The sequence below is a fragment of the Betta splendens genome, chromosome 16 (assembly GCF_900634795.4).
Source record: "Betta splendens chromosome 16, fBetSpl5.4, whole genome shotgun sequence".
NCBI classification, from domain to species: domain Eukaryota; kingdom Metazoa; phylum Chordata; class Actinopteri; order Anabantiformes; family Osphronemidae; genus Betta; species Betta splendens.
This window is the reverse complement of record NC_040896.2, coordinates 14,265,464-14,287,659: the sequence shown is the minus strand read 5'-3', so window position 1 is coordinate 14,287,659 and position 22,196 is coordinate 14,265,464. Positions and strand designations below refer to the sequence as shown.

Here is a 22,196-nt window from a genome sequence, read left to right as displayed (position 1 = left end):
TTCAATGCATCGATTTAGTCACAGTGAAAACGACTTAAAGTTCATGGTCGTGAAGACAAATGAGACATTCTCGCAGTGCTTTGAATCGATTTACTTGTTGGTTGTACTGTTTTTAGTGCTTCTCATCACATGGACACAGGCAGTTTGCTCAGAGTATAAACTATGTGATAGATTTAGACGGCGCCGCGGATCTTCTGTTGATGATCTTTACATTTACTAGTGTAAATCACATCTGGACACATCCATCAGCATTAAGCGCTGAACATCTAAACTCCACTCAACCTGGTTCGTCCGAATAATTCATTCATTCATTTTCATTTTTGCCTGACCACACTTAACGTTAGCTAGACATTTAAATGACCTCGATTCACCAGTAGAGGGCAGCGTTACTCCATCACAGAAGCCACTGTATTTACAGTGAGCTAGGTTCTGTAGTGGTACTTAAACACTGTGGGGCCTGAGAAGCCACAGTGAGATGTGTCCGGTGCATAACTGTCAAGTCGATCTGGAATCTCACTTAAGTTATATACAAATAATACACCAATAATTACAATTAAATATGATATATTGTATTATGAAACAAATCATTGCACTTTGACCTAAGTAATATTTTGAACGGAGCAATGTCACGCAGCAAAGTTGTTGCATTACACAATGTTTATTTCACGTAACACAAGTTCAAAGCTTCGGTCAGAGGCAGACGCATCAGCAGCGATGTGGTATCTGATCTGTACCAGTTCCAACAGCATCACCACAGCGGCAGATCATCATATCTGTAACGCAGCAAAAGGAAGCGTTCAGTGAGAGAACTTAGATATCGTCTTCTTCTATTCAATACAAGAAAAAGTCGGTGAAAAAGAGCAATAAATAGAGAAAAAAATTAAATGAGACATTGAAGCATTATGAGTATCACAATAATAGATTTGATGGTTGAATTGAGTTCTAATTGATTCTATGTGTCGTCCTCGTGTTCAGTTAATATACTACACTGTATGTTCCATCAGAAAACATTAATTCCTGCAAAAACAAACTAATCCATTAGATTTCGATGTCAAGCTTCAAGTCAAAAGTTACCTGATATATTTAGATTCTGGAAAACTCTCTGTGCTTTCCCTCAGCAGCACGTCTGAAAATAGCGTATCTGGATTGTCTCGTTTCCCATACCTGCACACGACACAAGCAGCCGAGCGCCACATTAATGCTTTCACACCAATGCACGTTGCAACTCACCGAATCCAGACTCCAGAACTCACCTCTGTCTTGTGATGAGGTTGATGTAGTGTCTTAGTGCAGAGTAGTATTTGGCGAGCTCCTCGGGCGGTGCACCTTCCTGGGGACTGGCAGGCTTGGCTGGATACGCATTTATACCAGAGTGGATGCAAGCCAGCAGGCAGAGAGCCAGAAGACCCAGCGACATCACAGCGCTGGAGGGAATCCTGGAAAACGCACTATAATAATGTCACACCGCCAAACTTTCCGGTAAGAAGCTAGAAACAGGACACTGACTTACGTTGACTTGTCGCAGTGCAGTCGTCACTTGTTGAGTCTGTGTTGAAGGCACCTCTGTCAGATTTCAAACAATTCCCACGTTTTATAGCATGTGTCTGGGTGGGGAGGGAGGGTCATTCCATTCACTTTAGGGCACTCCTGAAACATTTGTACCGCTCCATTAGTTCAGTGCTGTGTGAATGACAAGGCACGAACGCAAACAGGAGATACATGGTTACATTTGTGTGAAGAAAGCGAAACGTCCGGTGTCACACAGCTGGATGTTTTACAGTGATGTTATTTAGTTTATAACCCTCAAACGTTTATAGAGTCACAGTGTGAGGATTTTATTAATACTGAATTACATTAGCTCAAAGATAACACAATATCAGTTTGTCATGTTGGGTCTAATGCTGCTTTCAGGCAGTCGACTTGTGACTCACTATGAGATTTGTTTTGATGGTTTGTAACAAATGGCTGATGATGATCTATTGCGTTCACGTCAAGCTGAATTATGAGAGCGTGTCCCAGTTGTTTCAGTTTATGAAGAATCACAGACAGAAACATTTATTACTCAAAGCAAATATATTATCTAGACAAAGAGCAGAAAATCATCATACGTCTCAGTAAATGTTGTTCAAATTAATTTTAGTCCCTTCTCAGCTATTCCATCAACCTGGAGGCAAAACTGTTGCACCCTGGCTGATACACAGCGTTGTCTTATGACAGGACTTAAACCGTTTTGGTCAAACTAGCCGGCATTGCTGCAAATTACGCCCAAAGGGCAGTAAATTGCTCAAATCTATACACGTTCACTTCCAGCTGATAGAGGGCACAGAAAGCTTTCAGCCTCTAAACGATAGAACTTCTGTGACCACTATTTTCTCTGAAGAGCACGGTGACATTTGACAGTGCGTTGCTGCTGTTGTTTCCTTTGACAGTCGGATGTCAGCCTCATGTCCCACAGTGAAGCCAGATGTCAGACTGACAGTTATTTAAATACACAGATTCTGATAAATGGCATTTATCATAGGAATGAAGGTTTCAAAACAAAAAGTTCACGCGAGAACCTCAGTATTTGCACCTTCTATTTGTTTTATAAAGCTGTAACAGAATGCAGGTGTTTTTATGTAAAAACGTTAAGCTCTAACTCTCCACTGGGTGTTGTTGGACATAAATGATTTACTCCATACCAGCAAGTAATGAACCGCTGGTGATGGAATTGCTTGCGAATAAAATAACAGGCCCTTTAAACCACTTCACCACCCTATGTTCTCTGCTGCTGCTGTTTCCTGACGCTAACCCCATGAGCATTCACTTCACAGTTTCCTCCAACAGAGACAGTAATATCACCATGGCCATTAATGGCTACACAACAATTCTTAAAACAGCTGTGCAGTTAATGAGAACATTAGCAGCACAAGCAGAGAACTCATCTCTTCTTGTTTTTGTCTTGAATCCATTTGGCCAAATTCACCTGGTAGAAACTGGTTTTAATTAAATACTTTGTTGTTTGGTTGTAGTCATCTGTGCTTCTTGTACTTTCTCACACCTTGATGATAAATGAATCATTATGTAGGCTGTACCCACGGTTGCATTTTAGTGGAGATGTACTTCGGTTTTTGTCCATTTTTTCATTTGAACATTAGCATGAGTCGTCTTGTTCTTCCTCCTCAGACCATTTAACAACCACAACCAGACCAAGAGGCTCTGTGCTGGCATCTCCCATAGATATGTACCTGTGTAGAAATCGATGGGCATCTCCTGCCTCATTACATTTTTACATTTAGGTAATGTTCCGATTCAGCCTGAATCACTAGAAAGTCAATGAAACAGAATGGTCACTCTTTAAGCAAGTTCTGAACTAAAAGGATTTTTCCCCTGCTGTCCTGCGTTTGATACGCCCTCAGTAAAAATGTAAAATGTTTTATCTTTAAATTTTACAAAGTTTGTTTATATAAGTCAACTCATCCGTTAAATAATGGTACTGCTTTTATACTAAATGCTGGTTATTGCCAAAGGCTCCACAGCTGCAGACTGTAGCAGCTCTTTGAGGTGAACAAAAGCTGACTGACCTACTTGTACTGTTTCCTAACACTCCACTGACCTATCTTTCAGTGCTTCTACTGGAAGAAACAGTCTTTTTGTGAGATTTCTTAGGAATCATCTACTGGAGTGGCTTGTTTTGGTAACAACATATAATTGATTTTTTTCTGGACCCAGAGGTGGAAGGTGACAAAGACACTGAAGCAATGTGTCTGTGCACACTTTTGAAATCTTTCTTGTTACATTTCTTTACCTCATATTTCTCAGATTTCACAACAAACAATATGAAGGAACATTCAGAAATATATTTTAATATATGTAACTTGATTTTAGCCATCGCAATATGTTATAATAATATAACTCTTCAGCTGATTTATAACACTCCTTCCAACAATCAACAATCAATGAATATAAGACAGCAGAAATTACTTCATTATAGCGATCACGTCATAAAAACATTTATTTCTACTTTAGAAAACAATCCAGTGTTAGGAAGAAACAAGTCTGAAAAGGGGCAATTTGTTTTGGGTCATCACTTTGCGACTTCACCATCATAAATGAAGTCTTCTGGTAGTGTCTCAGCAGGAATGCTTTTCAGCTGCTCATCATAGCTGCGGAGAGTCCAGAGTTTCTCCAGTTCATAGACTTCTCTGGTCTCAGGCAGCATGAAGTGGACAACAACATTCCCTGAAAACATGGAGCGAAAGGAGCGAGATGAACACCACCCACAATGTATTTACATAAACACTGTCTCAATTGGAGAGTGGGTCTCTGTTTTTTAGTACCAAAATCAATACACATCCAGTCTTCTGTATCCTTTCCTTCTAATTTGACATTAGGATCCCCATCTTTCTTCAGAAATTTGTACTGAAAGAAAATAATAATAAATGTACATTTACAAAAAAAAACACATGTTACACATTTGTATTATTCCCCAAAGAAAAAGCAATATTCACCACTTTGATGGCATACAGAGCCATTGCGCGGAGATGTCTAGGTGACACGCCACTGACGACAATGAAGTATTGTGCGTATTGGATCTCTTCAGATACTTTAATCACACAGATGTCCACTGCATTTTCCTGACGCAGTAGAGAGACCAACACATCTAGACTGAAAGTTTCTGAGGGTCCTGGAACAAAATATACATTTAGTCTGACAACATAGGAGGTACAACACAGCAGTCAGGTAATTTTTCTGAAATCAGCAACTTAGATCAACTCTAAATTCCCTTTACAACTGTATGTGGAGAGGTAAACCGCAAACTATCCATGGGGATATCAGGATCAGAATAGATATCCTGAACAATTATTCAGTTGGCTAATAAGCAAAACCTGTCAGTTAATTACTGTTCAATTATAAATCAATACACCATAATGTAAAAGTAAACACATATGTACATGTACATACATACAAGTATGTAGACAACACTATCTACCACTCAACGTTGTTTAATTCCTCGACACTTTCAAAAAATTAAATACCTACTTTTAAAGGAGTCTCTGTTGTCACTGTCCAGCTCGTGTAATTCCTCTGCGCATTTCTGTGAATGATTATTTTCATTATACACCTCTGAGTAACTTCTCTTTGTTTCTTTTTGACAGGTCGCACCACTATTTAAACTGTGACATGAGGCGAAATTTGCTGGTTGCTGTCGAGACAAATACAGGTTGTGACAGCGAGCTTTGGGGACCGAAAGAAAAACCACCGTTTGCTCCAGTAAAAGCCCATATTTATAAACTGATGGAACCAGTTTCTTACAGCGATTAAGAAAACTCATGGTTTCCACTACAGATACAGTTTTCACAGTCTGTAAACCATCCACGAGTGCTAAGCTAAAAACAAGAAGGGATCTTGTCCTTGGCTTGTGATTGGTTCACGTCTTCTTCGTTGGATCTTGAAATTCAGCTCAAGGCTACACCCTACCGGCCATGAAGAATATTGCTCGAGAAACTCAGGCTGGCGATTTTGTAAAGCAGTTTCCATTTCACTAGGAGGGAGTATAAAAATGCTGGGATAAGACTTTGACTTAACCTTATGATAGTGCTTTAAACCCTCCAGAAACATTTTTAGAATGCGATTTAATTAACACATTTTATTAAATTTTTATTTTTTTTAATTATAATTAACATATTTTCAGATCTATTCCTATATATAATCTATATTAAGTTGAATGGGTGGTAAATGCTCCAGTGTCCTAGACACACTGAACAACGCTCAATTATTTCTGTAGCATCTTCACTTATGGTACTCTTATGGAACTTTGTTCACTCTTCATGGTTTAGACCCTGAAACAAAGTTAAAAGTCTAGACACGTCGGTCGAACAAATTGTTCCACTGCAATTGTTGCTGAATTTTTGACCTTTCAATTTGTTTTCCTCTACCTGTGTACTTTAGCAGTGGGTGAGGTTGTACCAGAAATTCCTGCTGTTTCGAGTTGCCTTTTGGACAAGGACAGACAGAAAACTTAGGTTTTAGGTGAGCACAAATAAACCTTTTACTTTAAAAAACGGTCACACTCATCTGAGATGGTGTTCTATGTGCTGAACTAACACACATCTTGACCTATAGAACAATAATATGTTATTTTCTTAATACATTTTAACTTTTAAGCCATTTATTTAAAAAACTCTTCCTCTGGTTGCATAAAGTGATTTTGTAAGTTTAATTTACTACATGCTTGAGCATTCTGCACTGGTAGCAATAATTTTGATACTTTTGCTCTAATGAGATTGTGACTTGTCATCATAGCTACGTTTAATGTGATAAATGCTTCTGCAGTGTCATAGTTTCAGATGGGCCTTGTCTAGTTGTCTAATTCATAACCCTGAATGATTGCAAGATACATGACGTAAATGCTTTGCATTTATTTTTGTAGGAATATTTTAAGAATGAAAAGTCCTAAAATATACTGTTTAACAAAATTACTGTTATAAAGTATAAAATTGTACACAAAAATACAATTGTCATAAAACAATAATAATTCCATAAAAAAATATAACCTATAACCAGACTGCTGTTGAAATCACAAATTCAACTGTACAAACAAGGGCATTTTAGGACATTTTGTTCTTGTATTTTGACGTCTTCATTCATGATCACCATCAGAATCCATAATTATATTCAGTCTCAAACCCACAGGAATATGGTCCGTTAGGCCAGCCAAGTGTGTTATAAAAGTCACCTCCTCAATTTCCTGCAACAAGATAAGGACAATCTATAATTTTCATAATTCTTTTTTTCTTTCTCATGCTAAATTTCATAATGCTCTGTAATCGAAAGACAAAAGCTGTACAGAAGAAAGGAGATGGATCCATGGAAAAAGTAACAGTAAAGTGACACGTACTGTTCGGCAGTGCTTTGAAATAGAGTTTTCTCGATACAGAATGTAGTCGATTCGTCTTCCAATCCACGGCTGGCTGTTCTCAGGATAAACCAATGGACAGCCCTTTGCAGGAACAGGAGGGGAAACATACTGTTTTCTCAGCTCCTCACTTTCCAAGGTTCTACAGAGACACAGAAGAAAACACCTGAATGAATGGTCTGTGGTAAGCTCTGTTTGTATTACTGTGCTGTAGACAGTGCAAAAGTGTGTACCGTTGAAGTTTCTCTGGGGTATTAATATCATCTTCGTACAAGGTGGGCTGCTCCAATAGAGTGCCTTTAAGCAAACCATTGCAATACTTTAGGATTTCTGAAAACTTGCCATTTTGTATAAATATGCAGCGTTTACTGTAATACAGTACACTGAAATGGTACAAACCAATGGCCCAAGGCTTTTCTTTTCCAGGTCCTGCTCTGCAGGGATCTGTGTAACACTCAAACAGACTGTGATTCTGTTCCAGTGTGTCATCTAGATGCAGAGAAATAAACATTTATAAATAACATCTATAAATATCAAATCTGTTGTGATTAAGCTTCTAGAAAACAGCCTGGAAGTAAAAGCTTACCAGGTGAACAGTTATCAAAGTTGAAATCACCACAAAGCACATCAAAAATAACTTCCTCATCTGGCTCTTTGTTGGCAGCTTGAAAATCACTAATCCACTTGATTATCATACTTAATTGCTCACAGCGAATCTCCCCATCCCCTAGCAAAGGCAAAAAAACTGTTAGTTTATTACCTGCTACATTTTATCTGTTAATCTGATCAGACCAATTCATAAAAATGGGACTTACCCTCTGGTGCATGAAGATGTGTGCTGTTAAAATAACCAACCACTTTCTTTTGCTTCTGATTGCGCCCAATTAGCACCTGAAAATATTACAAAAAAACATCATACATCATTACAGTTAAGAAAAACCTGCCATAATTGTATGAATTCTAGACAGTATTGTATCACACATGTTAGGTTACCTTAGCAGAAAGCAGGCCCTTGGCAGCCAGAGCATCTTCTCCACTGCTGTTGGGAAAGCAGTGGTACTGGGCCTCAAGTATTGGGAATCGGCTGGCTACAAACAGGCCACTGTTGAAGAACTTGAAGGAGGAACATCTGCATGGTGGATAGCAGGCATACACACCAATGTCGTATAATATGTGTCCAAACACTGGTCTTAGTGCTTCTGTGAGTTTCTTTGCAGCCCGCTTATCGAATACCTCCTCTAAACACAGTATGTCCACATTGGCTGGAAACAATGAAGACACCTCCCAGGGTACATCATCCTGATGCCGAAGTCCATGTAAAGCCCGGGGGGCACTCTGTTGACCTGCTTGGCCATGCTGGCTGGAGTTCTGATCTGAAGCGGTCACAGCAGAAGGCGAATCAGTCCTCACTTCTTCTACATCATCACAGGGCAAACAAACCACATGACTATTAGCCACTGGGACTGAAACAGGTCCTTCACCGGAGTCTGAACTATGACTCAGGGGGGGTTGGGTTGGTCTATCTGTAGCCCCATATGTAGAGGAGTTAACTGTGTTGAGTATGCTGTTGGATGGACTGAGAGTACCAATGCTGCTAGGAGAGTCAACAAAGATGCGGATGTGGGGGCGGCACAGACCTTGTACAATGCGCCGACCGATGGCAGACGCCCTCCGCTGGGTGTGTCCCAGGTTATTAAAGCGAGCCACACCGTCTGGTAATAGGCACAAGTTAGCTGCAGCAAAGCCAAACGATGCCTTTCCTGCAAGTTCAAAGCCCTTATGCGTCTCTTTCTCTGGTGAGAATGGAGTCACTCTGTGGTAATAAAATGGTCTGCGGCAGGCCTGAACAGGAGCCCAGAGCAATAAGCCAAGTAAAGCCAAGGGTGCTGTAACCAGGAAAAGAATGAAGAAGAGAATGGAGCCAAAGAAGACCTTCAGAGGGTGGAGGTAGCACTCCTGCTCCACACGCTGGGCTCGCTCCCACGTGGTGGACTTGCACACAGCAAGAAGCCGATCAAGAGACCAGAAACAAGGCAGGATGAATGCCCATCCCACAGCATGGATGCCCGTAACAAAGCCATTAGGAAAAGGAGATGCCTGCAGGGCCATGCCTCTGTACCCTTTCTAAGCCACAAAGGGAAAGAATAGCATTGGGACTTCTTTGTTCTCTCTTCTTCATGTGCTTCACTGGACACTAAAATAAAAGAAAAACAAAAATGTTGCGAAATGTGCAAACGTACAAATATTTACACTATCCGCTCCCAGGAATAACTGGTTTTCATGTCTTCATGTCTGTTCATTCAGTTACATAAAGCTATAACTATAGTCCTGACATGAATGTAAAGCAGTTAGATGTGTTAGGAAAAGCTTCAGACTGGTTTACTGCACGTTTATGCAGAGCAGAATGACTAGTTTTAAACTTGACTACAGGCAAAATAAAAAATGAAAAGCCTACTGCAATGCCACACCCACTTGTAGATTAACACACGGTGAAGTCACTGGGAGTGTCAAACGCGTGAAATCTTCTAATCTTTTATTGCCACGTTTTCTTGAAAATGAACATCTCCGATAAAGTACAGTCACAATGCTGATGTGGAGGAGCACTTTGATGTGAACAGCATTTACTGTGGATTTGATTTCAAGAGTTTAGCCAAACTATGCCTTTAATTAATCCTCATACATCCATACACTCAAAGAGTCTAATGATCGTGTATCCAGGATCTGCGAACTTTCTGTTTCTATCTCCCTGTGTCCGTCCACATGACTCATACAGGTACAGTAGGTGCAGTCAGAGACTTCCACGGGAATGCTAAGCTAACTGTTAAAAACCATTGAACAGATCATTCGCCGACCACTTTACTGGACGACCGCATGCCACCGCTGTATCCTTACCCCCCCGCACAGATTGTCCGTGCGTTCCCACAATTTCAAGCTGCCACCTGTCCTGCTGTGACTGCAGCTAGCTTGAAGCTCAGCTAACGCGGCAGTCTTACCTTAGCACAGTCCTGCTGATGAACCCACACGCTGAGCAGCCTAATAACGTATCAACTTCATACCTGCCTATTGTGATAACATAACCACGCCTCAAAACAAAACCCCCGTTTTAGTCAGACAAAAGAAACAAATTAACAGCTGAGTAAAGTAGGTTAGTTCACTTCATCATAAGCGGACTAGTGTTACTAAGCCCCGCCCCATTGGCGTTGTCATGGTGTCGGGTGGGTGTGCCATGTGACCTACCTGCGGACACAGGAGCGTCATTGTGAGCAGGAGAGCTCTAAACTCTGGAGAAAAACACAAAGGAAATGTTTGTTTTATTCAGTCATTCATTCTTTCATTCATTCATTGAAGAGGTAACCTGCAGCACGCAATGCACAGGTTCCAAACAAGTGTAAGTGTATTTTTGTTTTGGCAAAAAAATTTTCATTTGTTGTAACATGTAGGATGTAGGATTTAGAATTAACAAACAGCAGAATAATGAAAAATTAAGCATGTTACTCCTAATTTTTTTGCTCTATTTTTTGCACTATTACATGATTCATTTTTGCCACATTTACTTCTGGATTTCTCTATAAAATGTGAAAAAATTAATAACGACACAGAAATCATCTTGTTGCTTGTTTATTAGCATTAAGTGGATGGTAGTGAGGTGTCTACCACAGAATCAGGGGCTTTCTGTCCTTCTCCGCCATGTAGCAGAGGCAGTTTAGCAGGAGCAGCAGGTCCGTCTGAAGTTTTTCTGGTGCTGTGATCACTATCAGGTTCCTCAGGAACTCAGGATTGTTGTAGTCCTTTGCCTGATGGCTGTGCGTGTCTGGCTTCTCCTTTAGGATCCCATAGGTGTTGACAATAAATTCAATGAAAGTTGGGTGAAGTGCAGGCTTATAGCCGAGCTGGCTCAACTGCAGCATGAGGTCAGCGTGCCTGTGAGTGAGAAGGAGCTGATAGTCCTCATCTACCTTCCCTGTCAGTGGGTGTGTGCTAACCTGCAAAAAAGGTAGACAGGCTCAAAGCTTTATCTGAACTGGAATAGGGGACTAAACTGTGTTAAGTGACTCGGATATTCTTGACCGCTTTCTAACCTCCACTATTTTCTCAGATATGTTAGGCAGCGTGAAACCGTAAAATCTGTGATTGCCTTGGAAGATGTGGGACAGAATCCTCCTATCCAGCTGGTAGGTAATCTCTCCCAGTAGTCTATCTGGAATGGCAATAAAACAAACATAACCTTAAGTATTATTAAACATTACACCAGTTAATATTCTGACTGTTGGGCATTGCTCACCTTTGGCCTCGGTAGGAGGATCCGATTGGCCTGGAGCCTCCGCTTTCTCCTCTGCATTTGTGTGCATTGAGCTTTGGATGAAGGACTTGAAGGTGACAGGAGACGAGGTCCGGTGTTCTTGCTTGAGTTTGGTCTGGTCCAAGTGCTTTCTGAAATGTCTTTCATCAAACGTTTGCAATGAGCCAGATGATTTGGGTGCTGACAGTGCGCCAACTGATAAGACAGAAGTCAGACAGATACTATTATTAACGTCTAAGTAATGTTATAAACATATGAATATATATAAATCTGCTGATTTTTAATTTTAATTATTATAGATAACATAGTACATAAAATTTCTAAAGTTACAATTAGAGGCAGCAGTCGTCTAATTACATTTTATAAGGAAAAAAAAATCCTATTGAAGCTACACTACCAGTTCAATAAATATTAAAACCATGTTTATGGACACGTTGCAAATAAATAACTCAATTGGGAAATACTGTCAACATAAAACATGTAAACAAACAACTATTGGGAAACATATAAACATATCTAGTCATACTTACAAAACGCAGTGACTTGTAACTTTCAACGTTACATCAACTTTTGCACTTTAGTGGGTGACTAAGCCTAAACTGCACGTTGGGTGCCATCTAGTGGCAGAAACTCAAGTACCTGTTAACTCCTCCTGAGCGTCGAGGTTCAAGGTCATCCTGCCTCTTAAGTCTTCGTTCTCTTTGACTAAACTTAACGTCCACTTCAGCTGATCATTTTCCTTCCCAAGTCTTCCATTTTCTGCCAGCAAGGCAGCGATAGTCTCTTCCCGTTCCATCATGAGTCTCTCAGTTTTACAGCTGAGCACAACAAAATTCTGAATAATGACAGAACGTTTTTGTGCCTAATCTCTGGCTCTTTGGTTTCACACAAACAAGACAAGAACTCGAGCTTAGAAATAATGCATATTTAATTAGTAACAGTTGTTTCTTAACCATGGAAACAGCAGTTATTCAAAATCAAAAGGGAACTTTGTAGTTTTCAAACCAAACAAAAGAAATCAGTTGTCATGGAGACATTTGATAAAGATGCACTGACATTCAAGCTGAATAACTGATTCTAATTAATCATTAACGATGCACCAGTGTAAAAAAAAGTAAAAATGTTCACTAATCAATTAGTTTCACATATTCCTTTGCTCATACAGTACTTTTAGCTGACACTAGAATCATGACATTCCTAAATCCACCCCATTTCATCAGCTTCATTTTATCTTCCCTCTTTCAGATCAAGCATAAGAACTTTATTCTTAACAATCTATAAAAGTTTGCATAATGGTCCTTTTTTAATGTATCACAGGGTTGCTACCTACTAGTCCACGCAGATAATCAATTAGTGAGAGAGTGAAATCACTTCTACATCAACAACTGCAACCTTTATCTGCTGGCAAAAACTGAAATACAGTTGAAAGCTGTGGTAAAATCATAGTAAACCTTAAAATGTTATGTCTTTGTTATTATGGAAAAAAATATTTACAGAATGTAAAGCAAATGAGTTCTACAATCCTCCTTTACTACTACTACTACTACTACTACTACTACTACTACATTTTTGTGTGTTGTTGCTCCTGTTCAGCCACTCCTTGAACTACCAAGGATGGAAAGAATATAGAGGAAAATGTTGATGATATCCAAGTACAGGTTAAGGGCGCCAAAAATGTATTCCTCTGGACTCAGGGCCAGTTCCTTATTGCCAAGCAGCCGCTGGGTGTCGACTGCCAAGAACTGAAAGAAAGAAATTCACAATAAGTAAAGAATTATTTTTCCTTTTACTTAAATCAAACTAAAAAATGTCTCTAGCTAAATATATTAATTATAACTTTGTATTGCGTGTAGTTCTCAGCCTAAAGAAATGATAATTGATAAAAACCTTCAGTGTATTTCAACAAACAAATTATGAGAGCATTATTATCCCTAATGTTTATCTAATGTATATAATAAAGTACTAAGAAAAGGTCAATTGGTGCAAAATCAGCAAAATGAGTTGCAGGCCCTAAGAGCAAATCTCACTGAAGCGTCATCATCTACAGTAAAACAAAGTGTCTGTGGACTTACACAGGTGAAGATTAGAGCTCCCAGTCCAGCATACACAATGTGCAAAATGTGGTTTTGGATTATGATGCAGAGGAGACCAAAGACAAACAGGACTATCAAACAGACAAAAAGGACGCCATGACAGGAAGTGAAGTCGTATTTGGTCTGTGGGATAAAAAAAGTTGCAGTAAGTAAAAAACAAGTTGTGGTAAGGTTATCTCAACATCAGAGTGTGATAATGCTCAGGATATACAAAGACATAGACAAACCTGCAGAGAGAAGAGCACCACTGTGAAGCACACAACTGCTGTGATGCCTACTGCCATGATCACAGAGTCAGTCTCATGGTAACTGGCAATCATTCCCACCATGTAGGAAAGGCTGAGAGTCAGGACGGCCTGAAAGTGTGGGGAAAAGAATGTCAGCAGAGTTGTGCTTGTTTAAATAGTACTGGCTTGCATGATGTGATCGAGGACTTGTAAATATCCATTTAAATTTAATATCTGTCACATAAGAAAAAAGAAACCCATGAAGTCTATTCCTCCACAGACTGTCAACTTCAAAAGAAGAAAGGAGTTTTGTGTCGTTTGATAACCTTTGATAAAAAGAAGTCCTTGACATTGACAGTTCTACGGTCGCCCTTGATAGATTGCACAAAACCTCCCCAACTGCAGTTACGCGCCGCTGTTTCCTATTATGAAAATCTGAACTGACTTACCAGTGCCACGAAGTTCCAAGGTTGTTTTCGACGAACGTTTCCACAGCAGCTGATCACACAAAGTGAAACAAAGAAAACAATGTAGGACACTATGTATGTCCAAAAGTTCACCCTGACAAACCCCTTGACTGGTTCCGCAAAGGTGAAAACAGCCACAAAGGCGAACGTCACCATTAGTTGCACGGTTAACACCAGGAAGACCTGGAAGGAAGATTGGAACATTAGACAACAGAAAGATAATTTGTTACCATAAGTTTTCAGTTATTATGTTAATGAATAAAATAATGTGTTGCTGCTGTTTAAAAATTCCTTTGAATGTATTGACTAAATTAAAAATCCAAATATGAGGACTACTTACACCTGACTGTTACAGCCATGTCATTACCTTTCGAATAAAGGCTCTTCTTATCATCTTATTTTCTAATCCAAAGTCAAACAATTCATTCTCTTCAAAGGGTGGTGGTGGTGGATCCTCTGGGTTATAGTAAACAACACCTGAAGTGGCACCAACGAGTAACATAAAACTGATTATAACATGACACAAATGTTATTTTACATAATGGTGCTAGAATAATGGGTTGCTGTTACAACCTGGTGCTGGTGGATTATATGGTGAAGAAGTGTTAGTTCCATATCCTGAACCTCCTTGAGGGTGAACGTTCGCTCCAAACGCACCAGGAGCAGGACCCGCGGGCGGGTACGGAGGAGCCGCTTGTGAGTACGGAGGGGCCGCTTGTGGGTACGGAGGTCCCGCTGGTGGGTACGGAGGTCCCGCTGGTGGGTACGGAGGTCCCGCTGGTGGGTACGGAGGTCCCGCTGGTGGGTACGGAGAACCCACAGGTGCAGTCGGTGGGACTGCGGTGTCAACGTGGGCCGAATACGCTGGAGGCTGAGCGGGGGAAGGTCCCCACTGTACGGCGGTCCTGTCGGTGTCCATTTCTACTCACGGCTAAATCCAAGCGGACACTGGCTGGAGGCCTGGTTTACTGGGATGGTTCTGGGAAGTCCAGCGCAAGAGAAAGATTGAAAACACACAAACAACTTGAGAACGCAGCACGACGGGCTGGAAAAGAAATGCGGTCACGTGACAACTTTAACTTCCGAGTAGATTCCCAAATGTGCTTTTGTGCACGTTGTCCGGCTCGGTAGCAAAACTACCTCGGTAAACGTTAAGCCAAGGTTTAGTGAGACTCATTCTAGGTGTGATACTAGAGAAAAACATTCGTGCGTAACAGCGTTCAAGTGAACCTGTTTGCATTTCCGTAGTCAGTCAGCCGTCATTATAGTTTAAGTGCGGGATTCATGCAATGTTTACGGTAACAGTGTTGAGATCATTCAGAGCCGTGAGACTCACTGTTGCGTGCAAACAATTCTATTACTTCAGAACGGCAGCCTATTGCAAAGTACAAAAAATATGAAATAATAAAATATCAGAATTCAGGGAGTATTAACAGTGAAAGAATATTCTAATTGAAGGAACAGGTTTTATTCAAAACCAAAGCTCAGTTATGTCGAGTGTAGAACACTTGAGTAGTGGATTACTCTAAGGTATAGAGTCAAATAAGTGATAGTAATAGTACTCTATGAAGTACTAAGTAGTCATATGAAGGACTTGTGATCTACTGTTTAGAGGAACTGGTATTATTGATCGTCATACTTTGGCAGTTTCTGTCAATTTAGCTTCCTGTATGACATGTAGTAGACGATTACTCGAAAACTATACAGTAAAATGAGTTGATAACTTCTGCGTGAATCTCACGGCTCTTCTCAACGAGCGCAAGACTGTTACCGTAAACATCAGGTTAACCCCGCATTTACCGTCAAACTATAGTGACTGATTTGATTAGGTAAATCCAGGCTGATTTGCTGATTTGACAAAACTGAAAGTGAAATTAAAGTAATGTCCGCTACGTTGAACTGAACATTTTTATTGTCTAATGGTGCTTAATCTACTTTAACGCTATAGTAGCTTATGTCCACCAAGGAGGTCGACTAATGTACCACGTTTACTAACATAACACCTTTCACTTTCATCCAGGAAAAAAAAACTGTCTACCAGATACGGTCGCGTAAACATAATTTAACAATCAAATCCTAAGTAGCTACTGTTACCGTTTAGCACAAGCTAACGTGTCTGTGACAAAGCTACTGAATTCATAGCTAGGCTAAATATATATATCTAGCATTACTCACAGACCTTCAACCCAGCTGGTTTCCACTACGACTATCTGTGGTGGTTTACTGCAGATTGTAACTGCCACATTGATTTTGTATATTTCCTGAACACTCGCGCACACAGGAAACCACTATCCCCACCCGCTAGGCGATGGAATGCAATGTCGCGTTCAGGTAAAATGGGATGAAAGAGAGATTTTGACCCTCCGTGTTTCAACCATTACAAGCGCTCAGTTCATCCTTTAATGGCGTTTGATCGCACAAGTCAAGTAATACAGTACATCAGTTATGCAAAGGACATCGATGTTGCTTGATTTGCATTAAATTCATTATTAAGCGTCTATTCGTGAAGTTCGTCTTTATGTGTCCGATGTGAATTGAATGTGACTTAAACTTCTTTCGCAAGTTTCACATCTTTTTCTCGGAAAGCAGCAGTAATTTAAACAGTAAATACACGCGAAATGAGGTCAGGCTTCCACATCCGCCAATACAGAAGTTTGTATCATTTTGCCCGCTGGAAGACGTGAGTTAGAAAATCAGCGGAGGACAGAAGGCCAGAAAGATCTGCAGAGGACAATCCAAAGTGTTGGTGTTTGAAGTCAAAGTTAGTGGGATGTCTGTTTCTCGTGTATATCCTGCCCGCTGGCTTTTATGTGTTACAGGTGTCCTGTAGAAACTATTATATTTGACTGCACACGCACACGCACACGCGCACACACACACACACACACACACACACACACACACACACACAATAAGAAAAGGTGAAGGTAAATTCCTTTTTATTTCACAAATAAAATGTGCATTTTTTTGAGGCATGCATTAAAAATGCGAGGTAAACAGACATCCTCACATTAGAAAACATTTAATGTCAAGACATCAAATGTAAAAAAAATGTAAAAAGTTAATAACCTTTAACAAACTCCTAAAGTATAAAAAGCAACATTAATAATAATATATATTCTAAACAATAATACATCTACAGGAAAAGCATTTGATTCATATCAATATGTTACTGCTACATTTCCACTCATGTTTTGTTCTTTATACACAGTGTAGTGCTTTGGTAAGCCAAGTTTCAACATCCATCATTGTTCTGGAGCACGAGCAATGCAGCATCACCAATAGATACGTTCTACAGTAGGCTTCATCCTAATGCAAGAACAAAGGTTTTGTAACTGTAAGGCTCCAAAATAAATATAAATAGTACATAAATAGAATAATTTAAAAGGCACATAAGGAAACATTTTAGTTAACATTCAGCAGTGTGTCTTCCCTTTTTTGAGCTTACTTGGTGTCATTTGACAGAAAGAAAAGGTGAGCATCAGCTGTTATTTCACTAATGTGTCTTACGTACCATCCAAAACAAAACAGTTTCCTCAAGGAACTAGCGGAGAGTATCTAATCTATCTCACTCCAAACAGTTGTTAGAAAATAAAGAGGAATCCCAACAAAGTCTGGAATTCTCTATAAATGTCTGCATAGCTTCACTGAACAAAATACTGGTCCAAAACTATGAAAAACTGAAAACTGCACCAAGACACAGCGTTTCAGTTTGTTTCCAAAGTAGTGGGGAAGTTATCTGATCATAAGACACAAATCTACTTTGGGATTTTCCTTACACTGAAATATATATTTACACATTTCAGGAGCAATGAGGTCCAGCGAGTGCTTTGTTTAATCTTAACTAGTTTACTGCAGAATAAATATTAAATATTTAAATAGATTCAAGTGTCAAAATCCTGATTTTCAACAGAATACACTGTGCAGTAATTCCTTTTTTTGCTTTCCTCAGGTTTTTTGCTTGAAGGACTGCTAAGATAAAACCTGGAAGAGACAATCACTGAGTTTCTACAGTCTTCCCCTTCCTAACTTTGCCCTTCCCACCTCTAGTTTTCCTGCTTTCACTGCATGCGGTCTGTCTGGAGCTGCTGCGGCTGGTACTGGCTGAACGCGGCGGCGGCGGCGGCAGCTCCTGGGGTGGCAGCCGTCGCAAGCGGCTGCTGGACGGCGTAGCCGTACCCCGCTGTGGTCATGTAGCTGGATGGCGCTGGTGAGGCGGCGTACGGGTACTGCTCATAGGCGGCGGCGGCGGCAGCGGCGGCCGTGGCAGCAGCTGCAGAGTACTGAGCGTACGCCGCCCCCGTGTAGTCGAGGTACGGAGAAGTGGCGGCGGCAGCTGTTGCCGTAGCCGCAGACGGTTGGACATGAGGGATCACGACGCTGGGCTGGACAAAGGCCTGGGGGTAGACGTAGTGAGCAGGGATCCTGTACGACACAGGGACACGCGGGGTCAAAGGTCAGACATCTTTACAACACCCAAGCCAAGAGTCTGGAAAACTGAAAAAAGCAGGTGCCACAAATACGTCAATCCAGTCCTCAGAACACAGCAAATCCATTCATTATCAGAAAATTCCTACCTAGGAATGGAAAGTTAAGAAAGCAGCAAATTCACAAAAAGGAACACAAGCGCGGCTTTTAATTTAAAAAAAAAGCACCAGAGTCTGGAACACGGTAAGGCATTAAAAAGGGAAGACACAGCCCAGCTCTGCACCCCACGGTTCAATGAAAACTCGGACAAAATGCGAGCGTATCGCACCACACCACATCAGGAACAGGAGTGGACGTGAATGTGCCACGTACTGCAACACCAACAGCACACGTACAGGCATGCCCACACAGGTTAATATGTCCTGGAGCACAAACAGTCCTGTGCCTTTGACGCGGAGCAGCCGGGTCGTCCTCTAGTCTGGTGGATCAGACGCAACTGCAAAAGTCCACAATGTGACTTCAAGTTGATAGGAACACATTGCCCCCCCACCACCCCACCACCACCACCACCACCACCAACTCTGTCCTGGGTTCCTGTTTGCGTGCTACGTGTTCTCAGACAAAGCTCAATGACTTAAACATGTGTCATCTATTTAAATGGCTGCCTTTGGTTCTCCACATGATCCGCTGTCTATTTCCCTAAAAATGGAATCTAGTGAACTATTTTGAAAAAGTTCAAATTCACACAAAGAAGCGCCCTTCAACTTGATGAGCACTGTTCTGTGTTTAGACCAGGAGCGGTAATAAAAGCCGGGGTATCTGGGTAAATTTGGACTGCGCTTTAAACGTGTAAATGCACTGAGCAGCAGATGTGAAGCTGCTATATTTGCACATAAACAGGTGCCCCCTCCCCCTCGTGCAGACACAGCCCCCACGCAAACCTACGCACGCCGGCTTGACTGACAGGCGAGGCTGGACGCCTGCTATTTTTGCCGCCCTTGTCATCTCCAAAGGACAGGCCGATCTCCTTCAGTAACGCACGGCATCGTCAACTCTAACGGCTGCCTGCTGGAGTAGGACTGGAGGCGTCCCAGTTCACCACACCTGCACAGCCAGCGCGAGGAGTGTTGCAAAGTTTGTTTATATATCCAGTTACCGAGATGATTCTCAAACACAGGCGCCGCCATGGTGGTGCTACTTCTGTTTGGGGCCCGTTTTAACATCAACAGCTGACTTAAGCCATCCTGAAAGAGTCGGGACGACGACTGCGGTCACGCAGCCAAATAAAGGCGCTCTGTGAATCAGCAGCGCACACGGGTAATCCCAGGCGCGGACCCAGAAGGCCTCGCGGGCACATGACCCGGCCCACCTGTTGTCCGCAACCGAGCGGCTCCGTCTGTACCATACATTATTAACAGCGCTGCCGAGTGACTCCTATTTTCCATGCGAATTTGAGAGGCTGTGGAGATCACTGTAGCCGACAGCTGCTGCCCAAGAGGCCAGCTAAGATCTTGGTTTCCAAGCTACGGCGCAGTGAACATTTGAGCCCGTCTTTTAGGTGGAAGTTGTTTCTAATTGCAAAGCTAATTAATAATAATGCTCCCACACAAAAGGTAGAAAGATCCCTTCTTCTTCACATTTATATTTAAAAAGTGGTGCGAAGAATTCAAAGCTGAGGAAGCTTTTGTTTTGAGATATGTGTGCATATATAAAGTATATATATATATATATATCTCTCAGTACCTGTATAAGCTACAAGTAAAAGCAATGGGTTAATAAAAATACACAGCATCATGGGTAAATAAACCAAAAAAAACAACTCCTGCATGCAGGCCAGTGTTGGTTTTGTTGCAGGGGATCGATTTGGAAATTAACTCACTGTGCGTGGTGGTCACCAGTCCCCTTTTGACAACAAAACACAGTCAACTAAATGTTAACTAAGAACTCAGAAAAGTAAACCGCAGGCTAAAGCACAAATCAAACTATTAAAAAGGGGGGAGAAGAGTCCACAGTCTGTTGCAGAGTTACAACTCCCTATAGAAACCCACAAAGTCTGCACAAAAACCTTCTGCACCCCCGCCTCCCCCACTGCAAGTAGAAAATTAACACACAGTTAAGCTGAACACCACATCATACTGAAAACAAGGCACACAGCAATCTATCTATAGAAAACTAAAAAAAAAACATGAAGACTTCCATGCATCTAGTCACCATTTCAGTCTGTCTGTGTATGTCAGAGTATACAGGTAACACTTTAGTGCTCTGCCCAATGCAGACTCAGCTATTCCTCAAATCATCATGTCCCTTCATCTGCTATTTTAACCGTTACCGAGCCTGTCGGATCAGAGAGAGATAGACAACATGAAGTCGATGGGCAAATGTTCACTTCCTTCACAGTCAGAGCCAAGCAGAGGTGCACACGTCAACACTCACAGGTCCTCATTCAGGATGAAATAGATGGAGGCAACGATAAAGAAATGTTTACAACGATGAAAACATGGAGGAGCTCAACAGATCATTTCATTTGTTCAGACATTGTGAAATAGTGTTCTATTCCTGTAGCTGCACTTACCCGTAAGGCCTCTGGATGAAGGCTGGGTGGATCTGAGGCACGCCGAAAGCAAAGCCTGCAATGAGAGTAAGAACTATTAAACATTTGTGTAGAAGCTCAGCGCTCTTATAAAGTGACAGCAGCCTGAGCCTGTAGTTTTCCTCCAAACATCAATCTGATCCTTCCTCATAATCGGTCCCCACCTGGCTGTATGACCCTGGGCTTGGCCCCCAGGTAGGCCAGGTTCACGTTGGCTTTCCTGCCATCTATTATGGGGTTGGGGTCCTTACAGGCCCGGTCAGCAGAGGCCCGGTCCGCCATGGTCACCTGCGGCAAAGCACACGATTTAGGTTCTACTCATGGAAATGTCCTACTTTGAAGCAGGGTGACAGTGATCAGGTTGCAGCCACGAGTTATGGACCAGCTGTTGCTGCTCCAACTCAGCATTTGTGTGTGAGCAGCGGCACGGAATCCTTGCTCTTCCGTCATTTAATGAGGCTTCTGATCAACTCGAACGCGCCGTGTCCATTTTCTGCCACCGTCGCAGCTCCACTGGCCCATTTCTAACCCGCTCGTCGCAGAATAGAAACGGCACGTGGGCGCGCAACCCTCACACGTCCACCCAGAAAACCAGCGTCTTACTTACGAATCCATAACCACGGGATTTCCCCGTTTGCCGATCGGTGATGACCACCGCCTCCTCGATTTCCCCGAACACTTCGAAGTATTTCCTGAGGCTGGAGTCGGTCGTGTGATAAGGGAGACCTCCCACGAAGATCTTAGTGAAAGTGGTGTCTTTCTGCGCCGAGTGCATCGTTCGTGGAGTCGTGCGTAAAAGTGACTAACTGTTGGTTTTCAAGTTGGATCTGCTGGGACCGGGGCGCGTGTGCAGCCTCCCGACACGGCGACTGTGGACGGAGCTGGACAGGGACACCTGTTACTCTGTTGCGGGAGATTTCCCAGTTGTCAAGCGTGTGACACGGACCTTTAACTCCACCCACATGTAGACCACCGCGCCGCGCCGCCGCGCCGCCGCCGCGCCAGCGGCGAGGACGCGGCGCGCGACGCAAAGTTAGAAGGGCTCCCTCGTTTCTCAACAAAACGACAGAGATGTGGGTCAAAGGCAGGCGAGACGTTTGGGGGTTTCGACATGCAGACGGAGTGGAGTAACGTCGTCACGTGACTCGTTGTGTAACTAAATAAATCATCGCGAATCAACGTAACGACCGAGA

At 41.9% G+C, this 22,196-nt stretch overlaps 6 protein-coding genes across 13 annotated transcripts; all 6 read right to left on the bottom strand.

Moving 5' to 3' along the window:
* Positions 1–76: 76 nt before the first annotated feature.
* On the bottom strand, positions 77–1,628 carry LOC114842492 (peptide YY-like). 2 transcript variants are annotated; one of them, XM_029128049.3, is made up of 4 exons: positions 1,511–1,628; positions 1,254–1,436; positions 1,075–1,164; positions 77–773 (listed from the first exon to the last, which is right to left on the bottom strand). In XM_029128049.3, the coding sequence occupies exons 2-4, from the start codon at positions 1,415–1,417 to the stop codon at positions 749–751; spliced, it is 279 nt and encodes a 92-aa protein (XP_028983882.1). In that variant the 5' UTR covers positions 1,418–1,436; positions 1,511–1,628; the 3' UTR covers positions 77–748. The 2 variants fall into 2 exon arrangements, with proteins under 2 accessions (XP_028983882.1, XP_028983883.1); XM_029128050.3 differs by having other exon boundaries at positions 1,254–1,448; positions 1,511–1,564.
* A 2,196-nt stretch (positions 1,629–3,824) lies between these two features.
* malsu1 (mitochondrial assembly of ribosomal large subunit 1) lies at positions 3,825–5,415 on the bottom strand. Its single transcript, XM_029130036.3, has 4 exons — positions 5,023–5,415; positions 4,491–4,666; positions 4,320–4,401; positions 3,825–4,221 (listed from the first exon to the last, which is right to left on the bottom strand). Exons 1-4 carry the CDS (start codon positions 5,312–5,314, stop codon positions 4,067–4,069), a joined length of 705 nt encoding a protein of 234 aa, XP_028985869.1. The 5' UTR covers positions 5,315–5,415; the 3' UTR covers positions 3,825–4,066.
* Positions 5,416–6,381: 966 nt separating this feature from the next.
* smpd5 (sphingomyelin phosphodiesterase 5) lies at positions 6,382–10,088 on the bottom strand. Of its 3 annotated transcripts, none has more exons than XM_029130034.3 (9): positions 9,892–10,088; positions 8,536–9,092; positions 7,892–8,313; positions 7,714–7,789; positions 7,485–7,625; positions 7,298–7,387; positions 7,132–7,195; positions 6,881–7,040; positions 6,382–6,730 (listed from the first exon to the last, which is right to left on the bottom strand). In XM_029130034.3, exons 2-9 carry the CDS (start codon positions 9,005–9,007, stop codon positions 6,623–6,625), a joined length of 1,533 nt encoding a protein of 510 aa, XP_028985867.1. In that variant the 5' UTR covers positions 9,008–9,092; positions 9,892–10,088; the 3' UTR covers positions 6,382–6,622. The 3 variants fall into 3 exon arrangements, with proteins under 3 accessions (XP_028985867.1, XP_028985868.1, XP_028985866.1); XM_029130035.3 differs by having other exon boundaries at positions 7,892–8,271; positions 9,892–10,087; XM_029130033.3 differs by having other exon boundaries at positions 7,892–9,092.
* A 412-nt stretch (positions 10,089–10,500) lies between these two features.
* On the bottom strand, positions 10,501–11,999 carry LOC114843413 (speriolin-like protein). The gene is made up of 4 exons (XM_029129941.3): positions 11,838–11,999; positions 11,181–11,393; positions 10,978–11,096; positions 10,501–10,881 (listed from the first exon to the last, which is right to left on the bottom strand). The coding sequence occupies exons 1-4, from the start codon at positions 11,995–11,997 to the stop codon at positions 10,549–10,551; spliced, it is 825 nt and encodes a 274-aa protein (XP_028985774.1). The 5' UTR covers positions 11,998–11,999; the 3' UTR covers positions 10,501–10,548.
* Positions 12,000–12,108: 109 nt separating this feature from the next.
* grinab (glutamate receptor, ionotropic, N-methyl D-aspartate-associated protein 1b (glutamate binding)) lies at positions 12,109–16,322 on the bottom strand. Of its 4 annotated transcripts, XM_029129939.3 has the most exons (8): positions 16,165–16,322; positions 14,799–14,964; positions 14,559–14,756; positions 14,353–14,462; positions 13,968–14,168; positions 13,519–13,647; positions 13,271–13,414; positions 12,109–12,940 (listed from the first exon to the last, which is right to left on the bottom strand). In XM_029129939.3, exons 2-8 carry the CDS (start codon positions 14,902–14,904, stop codon positions 12,788–12,790), a joined length of 1,041 nt encoding a protein of 346 aa, XP_028985772.1. In that variant the 5' UTR covers positions 14,905–14,964; positions 16,165–16,322; the 3' UTR covers positions 12,109–12,787. The 4 variants fall into 4 exon arrangements, with proteins under 4 accessions (XP_028985772.1, XP_028985769.1, XP_028985771.1 ...); XM_029129936.3 differs by having other exon boundaries at positions 14,559–14,964; XM_029129938.3 differs by having other exon boundaries at positions 14,559–14,964; positions 16,161–16,280.
* A 585-nt stretch (positions 16,323–16,907) lies between these two features.
* rbm24b (RNA binding motif protein 24b) lies at positions 16,908–21,944 on the bottom strand. Of its 2 annotated transcripts, XM_055502878.1 has the most exons (5): positions 21,611–21,944; positions 21,168–21,291; positions 20,986–21,040; positions 20,293–20,315; positions 18,211–18,410 (listed from the first exon to the last, which is right to left on the bottom strand). In XM_055502878.1, the coding sequence occupies exons 1-5, from the start codon at positions 21,776–21,778 to the stop codon at positions 18,358–18,360; spliced, it is 423 nt and encodes a 140-aa protein (XP_055358853.1). In that variant the 5' UTR covers positions 21,779–21,944; the 3' UTR covers positions 18,211–18,357. The 2 variants fall into 2 exon arrangements, with proteins under 2 accessions (XP_028984472.1, XP_055358853.1); XM_029128639.3 differs by lacking the exon at positions 20,293–20,315 and having other exon boundaries at positions 16,908–18,410; positions 21,611–21,940.
* Between the last annotated feature and the right edge of the window lie 252 nt (positions 21,945–22,196).